General features: G+C 38.1%; 1 protein-coding gene across 1 annotated transcript in view; it reads right to left on the reverse strand.

Annotated features, from left to right (window-relative positions):
* The window catches only part of CCT6B (chaperonin containing TCP1 subunit 6B), an 82,013-nt gene that overhangs the window by 57,041 nt on the left and 4,295 nt on the right, over positions 1 to 20,677 (reverse strand). Inside the window, exons 3-7 of the mRNA XM_067714401.1 lie at positions 6,717 to 6,777; positions 5,711 to 5,844; positions 3,856 to 3,958; positions 2,227 to 2,299; positions 1,659 to 1,708 (exon numbers count right to left, since the gene is read on the reverse strand). Of these exons, the coding sequence (XP_067570502.1) occupies positions 1,659 to 1,708; positions 2,227 to 2,299; positions 3,856 to 3,958; positions 5,711 to 5,844; positions 6,717 to 6,777 (421 nt within the window). The remainder of the gene's footprint in view (positions 1 to 1,658; positions 1,709 to 2,226; positions 2,300 to 3,855; positions 3,959 to 5,710; positions 5,845 to 6,716; positions 6,778 to 20,677) is intronic.

A 20,677-nucleotide genomic window follows, 5' to 3' on the forward strand; every position in this document is an offset into this window, starting at 1 on the left:
AGCTGCAACTAAGAGTTCGCATGCCACAACTAAGGAGCCCGCAAGCCACAGCTAAGACCCGGGGCAACCAAATAAATAAGTAAATATATTTTTTTTAAAAGTTGCCCCAAAACATCTAAGAATCACAACAGATTCTATTTTATGAAAACTGCAATAGCATACTAAAGGAAAATTGTTTCCTCTACTCACAATCTTTTGATATCAAATGTGTGGGGATTTTCCCACACCAACCAATTCTCCAACTCTCCAGACACAACTGGGTGTCCTACAATTCAATTCTGACACTAACTACTGGGAGTTAGCATAGACCCCACAGAACTGAGCCCCACAGGCTCAGTTCCACAAGACTGTCCTCCACTTCAGACATCAATGAACAAGTGGTGGGTCCCCATGTTACCCACACTTCTGTCCAACTTCTGTTCCCATGACCCCCCTCCTCATGTTTGATAATTTGCTACACCAGCTCACAGAACTCGGGGAAACACTTACTTACATTTACCAGTTTATTATAGAGGATATTATAAAGAATATAAATAAACAGCCAGATGCAGAGGTATATAGGGCGATAAGAGTCCTGAGTATAGGAGTTTCGGTCTCCATGGAGTTGGAGTCCACCACCCTCCTGGCATATGGATATATGTTCCCCAACCTGGAGGCTCTCCAAACCCCATAGTTTAGGGATTTTTTTATGGAGGCTTCATCATGTAGGTATAACTGATCAGTAACTCAGTCTCCATACCCTTTTCCTTCCCTCCCAGGGCGGGGAGGCTTAAAGTTCTAACCCTCTAATCACATGGTTGGTTCCTCTGGAGACTAGCCCCCAACCTGAAGCTATCTAGTGGCCCATCAAGAGTTACCTCATTAGCATACAAAAAGATACTCATTAATTCCAGAGATTTCAAGGGTCTTAAAAGATCGTATGTCAGGAACCAGGACCAAGACTAAATATTATAATAAAAAATGTTCCTGTCACCCCTATTGCTCAGGAAATTACAAAGGTTTTAGCAGATCTTGTGCCAGGAACTGGGGATAAAGACCAAATATAGGACTTTCCTAGTGGCACAGAGGTTAAGAGTCCACCTGCCAGTGCAGGGGACACAGATTAGATCCCTGGTCCAGGAATATCCCCCATGCCATGGAGCAACTGAGCCCATGTGCCACAACTACTGCGCCCACGCACCATAATTACTGAAGCCTGTGCGTCCTAGAGCCCATGCTCCGCAACAAGAGAAGCCACCACAATGAGAAGCCTGTGCACCGAAACGAAGAGTAGTCCCCACTTGCCGCAACTAGAGAAAGTGCGCGAGCAGTAACAAAGACCCAACGCAGCCAAAAATAATAAAATAAAATAAAATAGGCCAAATATATATTTCTTATTATATCATAATATCACACATACAATAAAGGGTAGGGAGTTAGAACTTCGAGGGAAAAATACTTTCATTAATATTATTTGCTGTGAAAGTATTTCTTGTGTTCTTTATACCTTGATGAAATACTTTTGAGACTTATAAGACCACCAAATACAAATTGCATTTATTGTGTAAAAATTAAGAATGGCTCAGGCTCTATAATGGTAGTTGGATGTAAGATGTGCTAAGTCTCAGCTTCTAGAAGAGTTGATTTTGAACTCAATCACCCTTTGAGAGAAGACATACCAGCTCGCATAATTTCATCAACCAGGAGAATGTTGGTGGCAATCACTGTGCTGAGGGAAAAGATGACAGGGTGAGTAAAGCTTACTAATCCACTCTTATCTTTCCCCCTCAGAAATCTTCAGCTACTAATGACACTTTGTTCTGCAATGATGTTGGTGTGAGATAAGACATAGCTATTATAAATACAAACATCACCCCTTGCATTATAATTTCAACTCATTTGCTGATAAAGTAGAAGCCTAATTTTATATTCCAGCAAAACTGAGCTCATTTTTAGCACATCATTTGATCTTTTTCCCACTATGCATGTGGTACTATTTCAGTAAATGTCCTTCTTTCCCTTCTCCCTCAAATAAACAGTAAGATTAACATTTCCCATAACTTACACTGATAGAACTAAAATCTAAAAGGGACTGTAAAATGACAGAAGCTAGTCTTAATAACTGGATGCCATGCCTTTTCATACACTTAGCCATTTTCCACTGTAGCAGGCAAAAATAATAGAAAAATCTTCATGTTATCAATTATGTCCTTAAAAGTCTTTCTGTTTTTACTAATACAAACTTACCAAGAGTGAAGAAGTTGGTTTTTCACAAAATAATTATCCCAAACTCCTGCATCTGCTGCTACCATTGGCTCACCTGCAAAGGAAAAACAAACTATTTCAATACTACAATCTTGATATATTCTGTTAATATTGGCTGTATATTCTAACAATATTTAATATACCACCAAAATTACTATTATCAAGGTCACCAATGACCTCCATGGTGTCAAATCCAAAGGTCAATTCTCAGACCTCATCTATCAGCAGCACTTAACTAACACAGCTGATCACACCCTCCCAACCACTCTTTCTTCACTTGTCTTCCAGGACATCACACTTGCCTGTTTTTTTTCTTTTGCACTAGTGGTTCCTTTTCTGTCTACTTTGCTGGTTCTTCCTCTTCCTCCTGAGCTCTTAATGTTAGAGTACCCAAAGGCTCAGTCCTGCATTCTTCTCTCTCTACGCTCACTCCCTAGATGATCTCACCCAATCTTCTAGATTTAAAGCATATACACTCTGACGACTCTCAAGTTTTTATCTCCAAGCCGGACCACTTTCCTGAGCTTCAGACTTGTACATCCAACTGTCTATTTTAAAGTCTCCAGATACTTCAAACTTAACTTTGCCAAAACTCAATGCTGACCTCCGGCCACCACAACATGCTCTACCCACAGTCTTCTCCAATGCAGTTAATGGCAATTCCTTCCAGTTGTTCAGTTGACTACTCTCCACAGAGTAGCAAGAGTGATCCTTTTAAACATATTTAGACCATGTCACACCTCTGTTCAAAATTGCTCCCTATTCCACCACAGAAAAAGTCAAACTCTGTACACTGGCCCACACGCCCTCGCATGATCTGACCTTCTATTACCTCTCTCATCTCCCTCCTCCTCGAGAACACCAGACAGTGGCTTTTCCACTAGCTGTTCCCTCTGCCTAGGACATTCTTTCCCTAGTTCCCACGTGGAACTTCCTAACTTTCGTTGATTTTGTTCAACAGATATTCTCAATGAGGCCTATCCTGACCACCCTCTTCCCATTGAAACCCCCTCCCCACACTCCTGTGCTAGCATTCACAATCATCCTTACACTGTCCCTTTATTTTTTTCACAGAATTTATTACCTTTAAAAATGTTAAAGGAACTTATTTATTAAGGTTATTATTTACTGCCTATCTTTCCCTGCTACAACATAAGCTCACAAGGGAAGGGTCTTTGTTTTGTTCTGTGTGAATCCCAAGTCAAATAACAAGCACTCAGTAACTATTTCTTAAGTGAATGAATACTTGCTTCTAAGAAGTTCAAAAGTAAAACAAAGGCACCCAAAATTTAAATATAAAAGTCATCCAGGGCTTCCCTGGTGGCGCAGTGGTTGAGAGTCCGCCTGCCGATGCAGGGGACGCGGGTTCGTGCCCCAGTCCGGGAAGGTCCCGCGTGCCGTGGAGCGGCTGGGCCCCTGAGCCATGGCCGCTGAGCCTGCGCGTCGGGAGACTGTGCTCCGCAACGGGAGAGGCCACAACAGTGAGAGGTCCGCATACCGCCAAAAAAAAAAAAAAAGCCATCCAAACCTCCACCCCCTTACTTAAGTTCTGGGTCACTGTAGTATAACCTCTTTTTTTATTAAGCAGCTGATTTTTCTTTACTTTCTTACCTGTATTCAAATCTATGCCAACAGGTTGTTTTGATTCTGAATGCTCAACCTGAACTTTCACTAGTGTTTCCTGCAGGTCATATCCAGAATTCTGAGCAAGAACCTTTAGGAATAAAAAATAATAATAAATATATGTATGGAATTCCTTCATATATATTTAAATATCAGATATAAAAAATAAGGCACTGCTCTCTCCAGTCTTATGAAAACACATCCATAATATAGTAATCATCTCCTTTTGAAGAATTCCATTCTTAATCTAAATCAAATTATTTCATGTACCTAGTAACTTTTATAGTTAAACATTTTCCCTACGTACATCACACTAAATTCTGACGAAGACTAATTAGAGTTTCCCCACCCCACCCTGCTACATTAATTTCCCTCTGTTAGGGAACCGTGGACTGAAACCACCGTTTGCATAAGTTGTCTCACAACAGGAGGTCCTGATAAGGAACACTGAACTGACAAGGTGCCTCCAAAACCAACCAGAAGAATTTGGGAGGGGCCAAAAAGAGGGAGGAGACACCAGCCCATAATATGTCCTGACAACCTCCCAGAAATCCTCATGCTGGAATCCATCTTGACTGAGAGATGTGCATGCCCACCAGGAAGGTTCTTGAGTCGGGCCAAATATGGCACAAGCAAGATGATTGGCCAGAGACAACCTGGAAACCAACTCCAGCACCATAAAACCTGAGACTGCAAGCCACGAGGCAGAGCAGCTCTCCTGGGTTCCCTTACCCTGCTGTTCTCTGCTCGAGCACCCAAGTCTTTTGCTTTATCAGTATGTGTGTCTCCTCGGACAATTCATTTCCGAGTGTTAGACAAGGGTCCCCGAAGGGGTCCCTCTCGGTTAACACCTCCTTGCAAAAGATTTTTTTTTTAAACGGAAGGAAGTAGAATGGTATTCTTGTTTGCTTAGTCCCTCTAGCCACATGTTTTCTGGTTTTTCCTGGGCACTTGTTAAACCTGCCTATCTGCATTATATCTGTGCCCCTCATTCACATGAGGAGAGTTATGACCTGTGGCAACAGGGATGGAGATACCTGCACTCCAAGCGAGGTTTATTTCCAAGTGGTCCTAAACCAACAGCTGATGAGTGAAAAGGTACCACCAAATGTCTACCAGATTTACCAATATTTGTTAACTATAGGATCGTTAATGACTTTGCCTCTTCAGGGGAAGAAAAAAATGGATATCTAATGCACAAAGATTCAACAAATTATTAATAATTTTAAAGCAATTATCAGAGACTTTGCTAGCATTGTTAGTAATGTTTTAATTCATGGTAATAGTATATTTGAAAGAGTTCTCTGTGTTTCCAAGTAGTTCACAATCAGATTAAGGCAAAGGAAAAAAATGGTAGTTCTCTGTCCTTCTGTTGATACATGGAAAAAAACTGATTTCTCTCCTTTTCTAGGAATTATAATGACAATGACAAATGCAAGCCTGAAGTTCTCACTTCCCATAATTTAAAGTGCTAATACTTTGGATACCACCAACATAATAAAGGTCTACTCAAAATCTAATTAAATTTTACGTTCTACACTTCTTCATTATGATTAATCATGAACCATTTTTGAAGGAAATTTTTGGAGTTACTTCAACTTTTGGAGCTCAGAGATGGAAGCAAAGTGATAATTGAGCCATTTCATGAAACTCCTACAAGAATTCAGAGCTGTTATCCTAAAAACTTCCCTGCTTTAGCTATATAATATCTTAAACAAAACTGTGTAGGGAAATACAAATACCTATCTTTCTACTCTACTGTTATACATAAAATGGGCAATTTAAAATTAATTAGACACCTTTTGTCTAAACAGTTGTTCTTTGGCCATTAGGATAGTTCTACCTTAGGGATAATGAGTAAAGCATCAGCAAAAGCTTGGACTCCAAGACGAGCTCTTCCTTTTATACTGTGCTTGTATGTAACTAGAGCTTCAGCTATTGCCACTTCAACTGCACCCGCTCCTGGAACCACACAACCTATTGGAGGGAAAAAAAGGATTGGCAAGACATACCACACAGAAGAAACAGAAAAAAGCAACTAGCTATTCATGTTCTATTATCTTGCCTGCCTCTAAAATGTATTTAAATATATACAGAAATAAAATAAGTTGCATAGCTCAGTGATCACTCAGATGTCTTATGAAGCATCCTGAAGTTATACACCATTAAACAATTAACATAGTACAGACAAGAGCTGGCTACAGTTTATTTCATTGTTTACAGAGTAGACATTTCTTCCACCATCATCCTTCTCCTTTATGACTATATTTAAAAGGTAGTTATTTATAATTTATGGTGGCAGGTAACTAATTATAACATCTGATTTGAAAAAAATGTTAGGCCAACATAATTTGGCCATAGTTTTTGGTATGAAATTCTCAGGACTCAAGGAAGTATTTGCTTTCTGTACTGAAGCAGAAACCAAACTTTCTGAGAAAAAAAAAAAATTTTGGTGTTCTTATTATTCTAAGGCAAAAGCTCTAGTTAAACACGTCAATTTTCACATCAGGATATGACTCTTATACCTGCTGGTATGGCTCTATAAAGTTTTTGAATTTGCAAACTTTGAATCAGTAAACTTGGTTTGGAATCACCCATCTTTAAAACAAAACAACACAAAAAGAGTCTCTCCTTTTATTCCACATCATTTTTAAATTACTACCCCCTTTCTCGGCTTCACTGTACAATATAACTGCTCAAGAGAGTTATGTCTACCCACAAGGTAATTACATCCTCACCTCCCATTCACACTTTTTAAAAATTCCTTGTTAAATACTGAATACATACAAAAGAATATTTACATGTATAAGATATAAAGAATGTACAAATAAATGTACCCATGTACCTACCACCCAGCTTAAGAAACAGAAAATTACCAGTAGCTTTGAAAACTTCCCTGATCCCGTTCTCCTGTGAAAACAGAACATACCAAAATGTGTGGGATACTACTAAAGCAGTACCTGAAGAGAAATTTATATCACTAAACACCCATACTAGAAAAGCAGAAAGGTCTCAAACCAATGACCTCAGCCTCCATCTTAAGAAACTAGGAAAGGAAGAGCAAATGAAATTTAACGTAAGCAGAATAAAGAAGACAGTTAAGATCGGAGTAGAAATCAATGAAATAAAAATGACCAATGTCAGAAATGAAAACGGTGTAGAATCTGTCACTACAGATTCTACAGATATTAAAGGATAATAGGGGAATATTATGAACAATTTTATGCCAATAAATTTGAAAACTAAGATCAGGGATTGGCAAACTTTCTGCAAAAGGCCAGAAAATAAATATTTTAGGCTCTGTGGACCATACCATCTCTTTTGCAACTATCCAATTATGCTAGCATAGCACAAAGTCACAGACAATACATAACAAATGGGAGTAACTGTGTTCCAATATAACTTTATTTACCAAAAATAGGCAGCAAACCAGATTTAGCTCATGGGCAGTATGATCTTAACTTAGATGAAGTAGAAAAATTTCTTGAAAGACACAAAGTACTAAAGCTCACTCAAGAAAAATAAACAACCTGAATGATCCTGTATCTATGAAAGAGATTAAATTTGTAGTTTAAAATCTTCCCATGAAGAAAACTCCAGGTATAGAAAGCTTTACTGGTGAATTCCACCAAACATTTAAGGAAAAACTAACACCATTTCTATATAAGAATTCAACACTTTCAGAAAATTAAAGAGGAAAGAATACTTTCTGAGGCCAGCATTACTCTAAAAGCAAAAAAGATAAAGGCATTACAAAAATATATATATACAGACCAACACCCCATATGAATGTAGATGCAACAATTCTTAACAGAATTATAGCAAATTAAATCCAACAATATGGTAAAAAAAAAAAAAGACACAGCAAGCCACATTATTCAAATAGTCAAAAGGTGAAGAAACCCAAGTTTCCATCAACAGATGAACGGATAAATAAAATGTGGTACATATATACAACGGAATATTATTCAGCCTTAAAAAGGAAGGAAATTCTGTAACATGCTACAACATGGATGAACCCTGAAGACATTATGCTAAGTGAAATAAGCCAGTCATAAAAGGACAAATATTGTATGATTCATTCCTATAAAGTACATAGAATAGTCAGATTCGTAAAGACAGAATGTAGAATGGTGGTTTCCAGGGGCTGGGGGGAGAAGAGAATGGAGAGCTATTGTTTAATGGGTATAGAGTTTCAGTTTTTCAAGATGAAAAATGTTTGTGATGGGTGGTGGTGAAGGTTGCACAATGTGAATGTACTTATGGCCACTGAACTGTACACGTAATGGTTTAAATGACAAAAAAAATCCAAAATTAAAAAAAAACATTTAATTATTTCTAAAACTTTAATCCATTTTTAAAAAGATAATACATCATAACTAAGTAAGGTTTATCCAAGAATGATTTGAAAATCAATGTAATTTAGTACATTAAGAAACTAAAAGAAAAACCATATGATCACCTCAATAGATGCAGAAAAAGCATTTGACAAAATCCAACACCTATTCTTTTTTTTTTCTTAAACATCTTTATTGGAGTATAATTCCTTTACAATGGTGTGTAGTTTCTGCTGTATAACAAAGTGAATCAGCTATACATAAACATATATCCCCATATCTCCTCCCTCTTGCATCTCCCTCCCATCCTCCCTAACCCACCCCTCTAGGTGGACACAAAGCACCGAGCTGATCTCCCTGTGCTATGCAGCTGCTTCCAACTAGCTATCTATTTTACATTTGGTAGTGTATATATGTTCATGCCACTCTCTTACCTCATCCCAGCTTACCCTTCCCCCTCCCCGTGTCCTCAAGGCCATTCTCTACTTCTGCGTGTTTATTCCTGTCCTGCCCCTAGGTTCTTCAGAACCTTTTTTTTTTTTTAAGATTCCATATATGTATGTTAGAATATGGTATCTGGTTTTCTCTTTCTGACTTACTTCACTCTGTATGATAGTCTCTAGGTCCATCCACCTCACCACAAATAACTTAATTTCCTTTCTTTTTATGGCTGAGTAATATTCCATTGTATATGAGCCACATCTTCTTTATCCATTCATCTGTCGATGGACACTTAGGTTGCTTCCATGTCCTGGCTATTGTAAATAGAGCTGCCATGAACATTGGGGTACATTACTCTTTTTGAATTATGGTTTTCTCTGGGTATATGCCCAGTAGTGGGATTGCTGGGTCACATGGTAGTTCTAGTTTTAGTTTTTTAAGGAACCTCCATACTGTTCTCCATAGTGGCTGTATCAATTTACATTCCCACCAACAGTGCAAGAGGGTTCCCTTTTCTCCACACCCTCTCCAGCATTTATGTTTCTAGATTTTTTGATGATGGCTATTCTGACCGGTGTGAGGTGATACCTCATTGTAGTATTTTTTTGGTTTTTTTGTGGGGTTTTTTTTGTGGTATGCGGGCCTCTCACTGTTGTGGCCTCTCCCGCCACGGAGCACAGGCTCCAGACGCGCAGGCCCAGTGGCCATGGCCCACGGGCCCAGCCGTTCCGCAGTATGTGGGATTCTCCTGGACAGGGGCGCGAACCCGCGTCCCCTGCATCGGCAGGTGGACTGCCAACTACTGCGCCACCAGGGAAGCCCCCTCATTGTAGTTTTGATTCACATTTCTCTAATGATTAGTGATGTTCAGCATCCTTTCATGTGTTTGTTGGCAATCTGTATATCTTCTTTAAAGAAATGTCTATTTAGGTCTTCTGCCCATTTTTGGATTGGCCAACACCTATTCTTGATAAAGATTCTCAGCAATAAAAGAGAACTTCCTCAATTTGATAGCAGATGTCTATGAAAAACCTACAACTAGTATCACACATAGTGGAAAAAGACTGAATGTTTTCTCCCCAAGATCAGGAAAAAGGAAAGGATGCCTACTCTCACCATTTCTATTCAACATTGTATTGAAGGTTTTAGCCCATGAAATAAGGGGTAAAAAGAAATAAAATATATCCATATTGGAAAGAAAGAAGTAAAACTGTCTCCATTAACAAGACAACATTATCATTTATATAGAAAATTCAATGAAATCTATAAGAAAGCTACTAAAATAAGTGAGTTTAGCAAGGTTGCAGAGTTCAAGATCAATATACAAAAATCAACTGTATTTTTATATATTAACTAACAATCAGAAATTGAAATCTTAAAAATACTATGTATAGTAGGATCAAAATACATGAAACACATAAGGATAAATCTGAAAAAAAAGTTGTGAAATACTTAGTATACTCACATACTAAAAAGTATAAAATATTGCTGAGATAATTCAAGAAGGCCCAAATAAACAGAAAGATGTACCATGACTCAATATTGTTAAAATATCAATTATTCCCAAACTTATCCATAGATTCAGTGAAATTCCAGCCAAAATCCCAGCAGTTTTTTGGTAGGAATTGACAAGCTGATTCTAAAATTGATATGAAATGCAAAACATTTAAAATAATCAAAACAACTTGGAAAAGAACAAAATGGGAGGATTAACACTACAGATTTCAAGACTTATTATAAAGTTACTATAAACAAGGTAGAATGACATTAACACTGAGATAAACAGATTGATGAAATATAGAACCCAGAAACAGAACCACACAAATGTGGACAACTAACTGATTTTCAACAAAAATGCAAAGGCAACTAAGTAAAAGGATAGTCTTTTCATCAAATAGAGCTGAAACAATTTGATACCTATACACAAAAAAACAAACTTAGATCCATACTTTGCAGCATATACAAAAATTAACTTAAAATGAATCACAGACCTAAATATAAAACCTAAGACTATAGCACTTCTAAAAGAAAACATAAAAGAAAAATTTTGTGACCCTGGGTTAGGTAAAGATTTTTTTAGATACCACCCAAAAGCATAATCCATGAAAGAAAAAATTGATAAATTATACTTCATTGAAATTAAGAATTCCTCTTTGAAAGGCACTGTTATGAGAATAACAGAACAAACTACAGAGTAGCAGAAAATGTCTGCAAATCATACATCTGAAAAGGTATTTGTATCCAGAATATACAAAGAACTCTCAAACTCAACAATAAGAAAACAACCCAATTTTTAAAAGTGCATGGGCTTCCCTGGTGGCGCAGTGGTTGAGAGTCCGCCTGCCGATGCAGGGGACGTGGGTTCGTGCCCTGGTCTGGGAAGATCCCACATGCCGCGGAGCGGCTGAGCCCGTGAGCCATGACCACTGAGCCTGCGCGTCCGGAGCCTGTGCTCCGCAACGGGAGAGACCACAACAGTGAGAGGCCCGAGTACAGCAAAAAAAAAAAAAAAAAGTGCAAAAGATTTGAACAGAAACTTCACCAAAGATATGTAGATAGCAAATAAGCACGTGAAAAGATGCTCAATATCAATGATCATTAAGAAAATCCAAATTAAAGTCACAATTTGGTTTTTTAAATTTTAGAATGGCTAAAATTAACATGAATGACCATATCCAGTGTTAGTGAGGATGCAGAACAACTGGAATGTTCATAAATGGCTGGTAGGAATGTAAAATGGTACATGGCAAAACAGTTCAGCAGCTTCTAAAAAGTTAAACGTGTACCTTCCATAGTACTGCATTCCTAAGCATCTACCCAAGAGAAATGAAAGCATAGATCCATACGAAGAATTGTACACGAATGTTCATTGCAACTTTATTTGCAATAGCCAAGAACTGTAAACAACCAAATGTGCATCAATAGGTGAATCTGATTAAATAAATTGCAGTATATTCATATAATGGAATACTATCTAGCAATAAAATGAATGAACTACTGATTAATAACATCAATTAACTTAAAAATAATTATGGTGAGTAAAAGAAGCCAAACAAAAAAAACTACATATTGTATTATTCCATTCATATAAGATTCTAGAAAATGCAAACTAATCTATAGCAACAGAAAGCTGACTGAAGGTTGCCTGAAGGTAGGGTGACACAGTGAGAGGAGGCAGGAAGGATTACCATGGGGGAATGAGGTAACTTTTTGGGGTGATAAATATGTTCATTATCTTTAATGAGGGGATAGTTTCATGGCTTTAAATGTGTGTAGTAGTTCATTATATGTCAATTTTACCTTGATAAATTATTTCTTAAAAAACTAAGAGGTTAAAGTGATTTAAAAAATAGTCCCTTTTTCTTTGTATCCTAAATTCTAAGAATCAGGTTGAACTACCAATGGCTTCATGCCTGAATCATATACGTTTATCTTCTTGAAAAAAATGTTACTAGCTTTTATCAAAAGTGACTACAAGAAGGAGGGTCTTATATCAAGCCCCATATTTTTTCAATTTAGAAACTGCTCTGTTTTCTCCTTTTCAATAATGAAACCTATATAGCTAACTGTATCTCTTTATGTTCTGGCAGTTTAAATATTATACTATTACATTTGCTATATTCATATTCTTTTTTCCTAGGTTCTAATTTTCCATTTCAGCTTCTATTTTACCATTATTTCACATCTACATTTTTGCTTATCAGACAAATCTGAGGTATTGTTTATTATAGAGTTTATTACTCTATTTTTTGAGATACAATTCACATACCATAAAATTCAGCCTTTTAAAGTATACTTTTCAGGGCTTCCCTGATGGTGCAGTGGTTGAGAGTCCGCCTGCCGATGCAGGGGACATGGGTTCGTGCCCCGGTCCGGGAAGATCCCACGTGCCACGGAGCGGCTGGGCCCGTGAGCCATGGCTGCTGAGCCTGCGCGTCTGGAGCCTGTGCTCCGCAACGGGAGAGGCCACAACAGTGAGAGGCCTGAGTACAGCAAAAAAAAAAAAAAAAAACAAGGATAAATTATGTGGCTCAAACATGTGACACAGCTGATCAAGTAATGAAAGGTAGGCACACAATGAGTTTCTTAGGAACAGTTGTTCAAAATAATTACATGGAACAACTAAAAATTGTTAACCTAAATGTCCAACAATAGGGCACTGTTCAACAGATAATGACTCAACTATGTGTTAGTCATGAAAACCATGTAATAACATGGAAAAATATTTACGGGGTAGCTAAGAAGCAGAGAATGACAAATTACATATGAAGCACGATTATAACTATTCTGTTAAAAAATAAGCACCTTGGGGGACTTCCCTGGTGGTGCAGTGGTTAAGAATACGCCTGCCAATGCAGGGAACATGGGTTTGATCCCTGGTCCAGGAAGAGCCCACATGCCGTGGAGCAACTAAGCCTGTGTGCCACAACTACTGAGCCTGTGCTCTAGAGCCCATGAGCCACAGCTACTGAGCCTGCATGCCACAACTACTGAAGCCTGCACACCTAGAGCCTGTGCTCTGCAACAAGAGAAGCCACCTCAATGAGAAGCCCGCCCACTGCAACAAAGAGTACTCGCCGCAACTAGAGAAATCCTGCACACAGCAACGAAGACCCAATGCACCCAAAAATTAATTAATCAATTATTTTTAAAAAGCACCTTGGCATTGAAAAGGAAAAATGGAAGGAAACTAAGAGTAGGGTTATGCTTGGGTGGTGGGGGGGGGTTTTTCCTATTTTCCAAGTGATCTTTCAAGAGAAAATATTTTTATAACTTTTAAAAATTCATTTACACCCAATTAGGAAATGCATTTCTACTTATGAATCTTTTATAACCAATATTTGTAACACATTCATGTAAAGAAATAATTTTTAAAATAGTTAAGCATAATTATAGGGAATTTTTCAAAATTTTCATCTAACTAGATTACTCCAACTCCTAACTGAATGTGAAGATACTTTATTTAGGAAGAAAAAAACAAACTATATGTTCAATATTCTTCACTCTTCCAGTCTTCTTCACTCTTCCCCTTCTTCTCACTCTCAGCAAATGATCTTGCTTCTTTGAGAAAATAAAAACACTGTCCCATCACTACCTCTACCAATCTACCTGCACTTGAACCTGAATCTCCTATGACTAGGAATGAACTGCCCATGCTCCTCGCTAAGGTTAACCCCTCTGCTTGTGTACTGTATCCCATTTCCCCTCTCTGCTCCTGCAACTGTCCCCTCTTCCCTCACATCAACTGTTCCTGCCTACAGGAGCATCCTCATCAGGGAACAAACTTGTCATAGTAATGCCCATCTTTAAAACAAAAAATTCTCCTTCAACCCCATTCCCATATTCCCTTCTAGCTACTGCCCCACTTATCTGCTCCCCTTTAGAGCTAAACTCCTCTGAATTGTCTACATTTGCATCCTCACTTCTTCCCTAACCATTCTCTCTTGAGCCCACCTTCAACCTGACTTTCACACTCATCCCTTTATTGAATCAACTTTCATTAAAGCCACCAAAAAACTAAACGTTCTCCAAATCTAATGGTCAATTCTCAGTTCACAACTTGCTCATCAAACTGTCAACTGCATATGACATAGCAGATTATTCTCTCTTTCTTGAAACACTTTCTTCTCTTACCTTCTGGGACACTATTCTCCTTTGGCTTTCCTCCTACCTCACTGACCACCCCTTTTCAGTCTTCTCTGCTCAGTCCTCCCTATCTTCCCAATTTCTAAACACTGGAGTTTTCAGGGCTCAGTCTTTAAACTTCCTCTTCTATCTATATCACTTCCCAGATGATCTTATTAACTCTCATAGGGACTTCCCTGGAAATCCAGTGGTTAAGACTCTGTGCTCCTAGTGCAGGGGGCACGGGTTCAATCCCTGGTCAGGGAACTAAGATCCCACATGCAGCACGGCGCAGCCAAAAAAAATTAAAAAATAAATTAAAAACTCTCATAGCTTTAAGTCATCCACACACTGATGACTCCCAAATAAATATTTCCAGTCCAGACCTCGATCCTGAACTCCTGACACCTCTCCAAATTCTTACACAACATGTCCACATGGACATCTAATCGGCATCGAAAACATAACATTCCCCAAGCTAAACTCTTGATTTATTTCCCCAAACCTGCTCTTCCCAGTCTTCTCCATCCCAAGAAATGGCATCTCTGCTTTTCCAGCTGCTCATGCAAAAACCCAAGAGACATCCTTGAATCATCTGTTTCTGTCACATTCTATGTGGAACATCAACAAATCCTACTGCTCCTTCTTTCTAAGTATACCCTGATCCAAATCTTTTTTCTTTTCTCACCTATATTACAACAGATTCCTAACCAGTCTCCTGCTTCTGCCTTGCACCTCCCACCCTGCTCCGCAGTGTACTCCCCACACAACAACCACGGAGATCCTTCTGAAATATAAACCAAGTACTTGTTGCCCTCAGCAATGGTAAGGTAATTTGGACCAACCCTACTACCAAAAGCAACTAAAAATGCTGGATTAAAAACAAAACAGGGCTTCCCTGGTGGTGCAGTGGTTGAGAGTCCACCTGCCGATGCAGGGGACACGGGTTCGTGCCCCGGTCCGGGAAGATCCCACGTGCCGCGGAGCGGCTGGGCCCGTAAGCTATGGCCTGTAAGCCTGCGCATCCGGAGCCTGTGCTCCACAACGGGAGAGGCCACAACAGTGAGAGGCCCTCGTATCGCAAAAAAAGAAAAAAAAAAAAAACCCTTAAAAACTCTGCAGAGCCATAAAACAGTAAAGAGCTACAAAAGTTTTCTTTCCAAAACTGAAAACAAAACAGGAACTCCAAGAGGTAAGTAGATAACTGTAACCACTCACCCTAAAGTCATCTGACAATTCAGACAAATCTGAATTTTGACCTCATAATGAGAGGGGGACAGAATTTAAAAAGCTCAAGCCTCATCCAAAGTAGAGAGTAAAACAGTAAGACCCTCTTCACATTAAACTAGAACCTCAAAGGCTACATACTCAGGGTACAAACCAGCAGCCCTCACATGGACTTGCAGTTAGAATTCACAACTGGTTATTCAAAAAAAACCTCAAGCTGTGGATTTAGTTTAAAGTTGTCCCTGGGCAGGGCTTCCCTGGTGGCACAGTGGTTAAGAATCTGCCTGCCAATGCAGGACACACGGGTTTGAGCCCTGGCCCGGGAAGATCCCACATGCCGCAGAGCAACTAAGCCCGTGCGCCCCAACTACCGAGCCTGTGCTCTAGAGCCCATGAGCCACAACTACTGATCCCGTGTGCCACAACAACTGAAGTCCGTGTGCCTAGAGCCCGTGCTCCACAACAAGAGAAGCCACCACGAGAAGCCCATGCACCGCAATGAAGAGTAGCCCCCGCTCGCCCCAACTAGAGAAAGCCTGCACACAGCAACAAAGATCCAACACAGCCAAAAATAAATTAATTAATTTTAAAAATAAATAAAATAAACACCAGAAGTAGACAAGACAAAACTTTAAATATTGTAATTATCAAACTGAACTATATGTTTAAGGAAATGAAAGGTAAGTTTGAAAAGAGTTCCCTCCTGCAGAGGGAACAGGAAACCATAAAAAGTGACAAGGCAGATTTAAGAACTTCTAAAAATAAGTAAAGACACCTATACATACACACACACATATATTAAAAATAAAGTATTTACAGATGAAATATAACATCTGAATTGGCTTCAAAATAATCCAGATTTGGGCAGGGGGAAGGAAAGAGGAGTATATATGGGGGATATAAGACTGGCCATATACTGAAAATTGATAAAGATGAGTGGCAGATATGTGGGAGTTCATTCACTATTCTATTCTACTCTTATATATGGTTAGAGTTTTCCATAATAGAATGTTTAAAATGAGTTAAGTCCAAAGTCAACAAGGTGCTACTCACTCTCAGGACATACATACTCAGACAATGTTATAATTGTCTTACCTCTCTGATCTCACCTTCTACTACTTTTTCCTCTTCCTCTGCTCCAGGCACACTGGAACACCCCAGCACACTTCTGCCTCGGGGCTTCTTCCACCCTTATTCCCTCTGCTTAGAACACTCTTCTTCCAGATATGCACATGGCTAGCACTAGAGACCCATTTAGCTCTCTAGTTTACTTTCTCATCACGATGATCTTCCCTTACTACCCTAAAATCATGCACATGCTCACATATACAGCTGCTCTAGCCTCTTCACAGCACTTATTAGCATTATTTGTCCACCATCTCTTTCAACTAGAAATGTAAGATTCTTAAAAAAAGAAATTCTGTTTTGTTTACTCTTCATTCCTAACACCTAAAACAGTGAATGGCTCCTGGTAAGTATCCAATTAATATATGCTGAATAAATAGACTGATGATGAATAGAAGTAACTAATGAAATCAGTGAAAGAATATCTGAAGATAACCAAGTATTCTAGAATCTATGTACTGTTAAAGTTTACATCATTTACTTTGTATCTGTTTCTGATTTATGCTTCATCTCCATGATTTCTACCATGAGGAGATCAATAGGATAACCCGGTCTTCTAATAGCCAAAACAGAATCCACCACAGCCTGGAAGAGAAATGAACGAGAACAGTAAATTATTTGGTCTACTAAAAGAAACCACTGGCCCTAGTAATCTATCACCAGACTAAGCAGATAAAGTGTTTCAGGCTCCAAAACACAAGGCAAGGTCAGAAAGTGTCACTCTGTCATGGATACAAATGATAACCAGTGCCAATGGATAGTTTAGAGCCTACAGGGACTTCAGAGGTTATCAGGTCCAATCCCCTTATTTTACAGAGAAGGAAACTAAGGTGAGACTTTAAGAAGTTATGGTCTTAAAACAAGATCTAACAGGTAGTAGCAGAGTCAGGACTAGAAATCAAGTCTCTTTAACTGCCAAGCCTACTATACAAACACTACTCAAACTTTTCCACCAAAGGACACCTTAATGGAAAAGAAGGAAATGAAATCTAAGGAAAGAGTTCAAATTTGCTGGCTCTAACAACATGAAATTTTTAAGTCTTATGTTTTACCATGAAACTTTTCTACATCATGCCATAATATATACATGTTTGTTTTTTGTTGTTTTTTAATTTTCATTGGGGTACAGTTGATTTACAGTGTTCTGTTAGTTATACATGTTTGTTTCAATGTGAAAATAATGCTTTTCCTCCATAGTAAAGTAAAATTGACACTCCAGAAAGACGTCTCATTTATTCTACCAAATATCCCCAGGGATATGCAATTTGAGAAGCACAGCACCACACAGCCTATTGCTTAGCTCAGAAAGTAATATGAAAATAACTGACTACAGAAATTAAGTGTTATAGTATAATCATCCTCAAATAAAATAGAAGCAAAAAAATCTATATCTTAGAAAAGTTTACTGAGGTAACATGATTTTTGGTTTTGATGACTAATGGGGAATAATGACAAACCATTGGAAAATGAGAGCATTAGTGTTTCTATAACTCCAAAAGGGAATGGAGGCCCTAATCAGATAGCTTGAAGATTCTGGGCCACGTGATATATGTACTTTAACAGCAGAAAACACAGCAGAGTCTTTATTTAGACTGCTCAGCAAGAAAATGTCTTAATTTCTTAATCTTAATCTGATTTCCCAAGTAGGTTTTCCTATCGGTAAGAATTGACCAGAAACAACTCAGGTGTTTCAGTATTTATATTTCTCAAGGTAAATTAGTAAGACAGAATTCTGATTTCTATGTCAATGTCTTGTGAATTTGGTTGTTATGAACTCATCATTCCTGATAAACTAATATACTCAAGTTTCAAAAAATGCAAAGCTGAGGAACAATGATGATATCATCAAACTACAGCTACCTGATAAAAGCCTTCCCAAAATACCCAACTTTGTCCTGATATTATATATATATATATTCTACCTTTAGAAGTAAACAAGTATATACTTCCCAGATGTGAATATTATCTATCAGATCAGTCATGCTCATTAAAGTGGTAACCTTGGGCTTCCCTGGTGGCGCAGTGGTTGAGAGCCCGCCTGCCGACGCAGGGGATATGGGTTTGTGCCCCGGTCTGGGAGGATCCCACACGCCGCCGAGCGGCTGGGCCCGTGAGCCATGGCCGCTGAGCCTGCGCGTCCGGAGCCTGTGCTCCGCAATGCGAGAGGCCACAACAGTGAGAGGCCTGCGTACCGCAAAAAAAAAAAAAAAAAGGTAACCTTAACTACAAGACACACTGCCAAAACAACGTCCCCAACCTCACATAATAATAAATAAATATAAATATATTTATTATTATTATTTTATATTAAATATAAATAATAAATAAATAATAAATATGGACCTCTAGGTTTAGGAGACCAGTGTGCATCACCCCAACAGCTTCCACAGGGGGTGATCCATAGGCAGCCAAGTCCCTCCCAACTTTCAAGTTAACTTAAAAGAAGGCTTAATATGACACTTTTGAAAAATTACACATACTGTTCTGACCAATCAAATCTACTCTGTAAATAAGCCTATAAATATCTGTCTTCTATATTTTGTTGTATGTTCAAAAGAACCACATGCCATAGCTAGCTGATTATCTTATAGGAAAAAGAAAAATACCACCATGTGTTAGGCTGTACTCATTCTGCAAAAGTTTAACCACATACCTCTGTTAACACATAAGCCAGCTGAGGATGAACTTTAGTTTGTAGAGATGTTCTAGCCACATCTAAGAGGATTTCTCTTTTCATCTCTTTTTTAATTTTAACTTGTTCCAAAACTTCAAGTGCCTTTATTTTTGCAACTTCAAATCCTTCAGCTATTATTCTAGGGTGCAGGCCCTAATACATCAACATAAAACTGTAAATTATAAAGTAAGTTATCCAAAGTAAAAGTAACTATCCTTTCCTACTAATAGGTATGTCCAAAAAAATTAATTACCTATATCAATGCCACTAAATATAAGTGTATGTATGTAATTTGTAATCTTTCAGCACTTCATATTTCAAACAATCTCAAACTTACAGAAAAACTGTTTACAATTTACAACAGTAGAAAAAAACTACAAAAGTTCTTTTTATGTCTGAAAACTGTAACACACTGTTGTGTAGTGCTCTTCTGAATGGGCACAGAAGAGAAGACTCCCTGTAATGTAGAGGAAAAGAACCAGCATTGTTTGTAGAAAAACGACAGATAGGCAGCACCTTCACCAAATGTTCAAAGTTAACATCATAGAACGGGACAAACACACACCATGTGCCTCCAGATATGCTGCATTAAGACCAATACAGCATTTCCATGGCACTCCTGCCAAAAGTTCATAACCTGAGTCTGATAATGAGGAAACAGACACATCCAAACTGAGGGACTTTCTTAAAAAAAAAACAGCCTGTTCTCTAAAAGTAGCAATGTCAGCAATGTCATGAAACACAAAAGATGGCTCGAGAACTATTCCAGCTTAAAGAAGACTAAAGGGGTATGACAACTGAATGGGACAAGTGACGAAATTTGAATAAAACCTGCAAATTAGATAGAAGTACTTATCAATGTGCTAATACTAATTTCCTGTTTCGATCACTATACTGTGGTTATATATGAGAATTCCCTGGTTTAAGAAACATACACTGAAATATTTAGATCATCACGTCTGCAACTTATTCTTATACCATTAGAAAAAAATATGTATATTACTATATATATACACATTCCATATATATATATATATATATATTCATGAAAGAGAGAGAAATGTTATTCTTTGGAATATTCTTGCAACTTTTCTGTAGGTCTGACATTATAACAAAATTTTTTTTGAAAAAACGCTATTGTTTATTCTGAAAAATAATACATAAACTTATTGAAAGCTGGAACTAGTTCTAATTTATTCCCTTCCTCCATTCCTTTATGTCAGTCCTATAATAACTTTCAAAAGTTGACATTTATTGAGCATTTGTACCAGGCACTATTCTAAAGGATTTACATGTATTATTTTAGTCCTCTCAACACTATGAAGTGGGTGTTTTTATCATTCCTGTTTCACAGATGAGGAAATTTAGGCTTAAAGGCTTA

Source organism: Pseudorca crassidens, chromosome 19 (genome assembly GCF_039906515.1).
Source record: "Pseudorca crassidens isolate mPseCra1 chromosome 19, mPseCra1.hap1, whole genome shotgun sequence".
Classification (NCBI taxonomy): Eukaryota; Metazoa; Chordata; class Mammalia; order Artiodactyla; family Delphinidae; genus Pseudorca; species Pseudorca crassidens.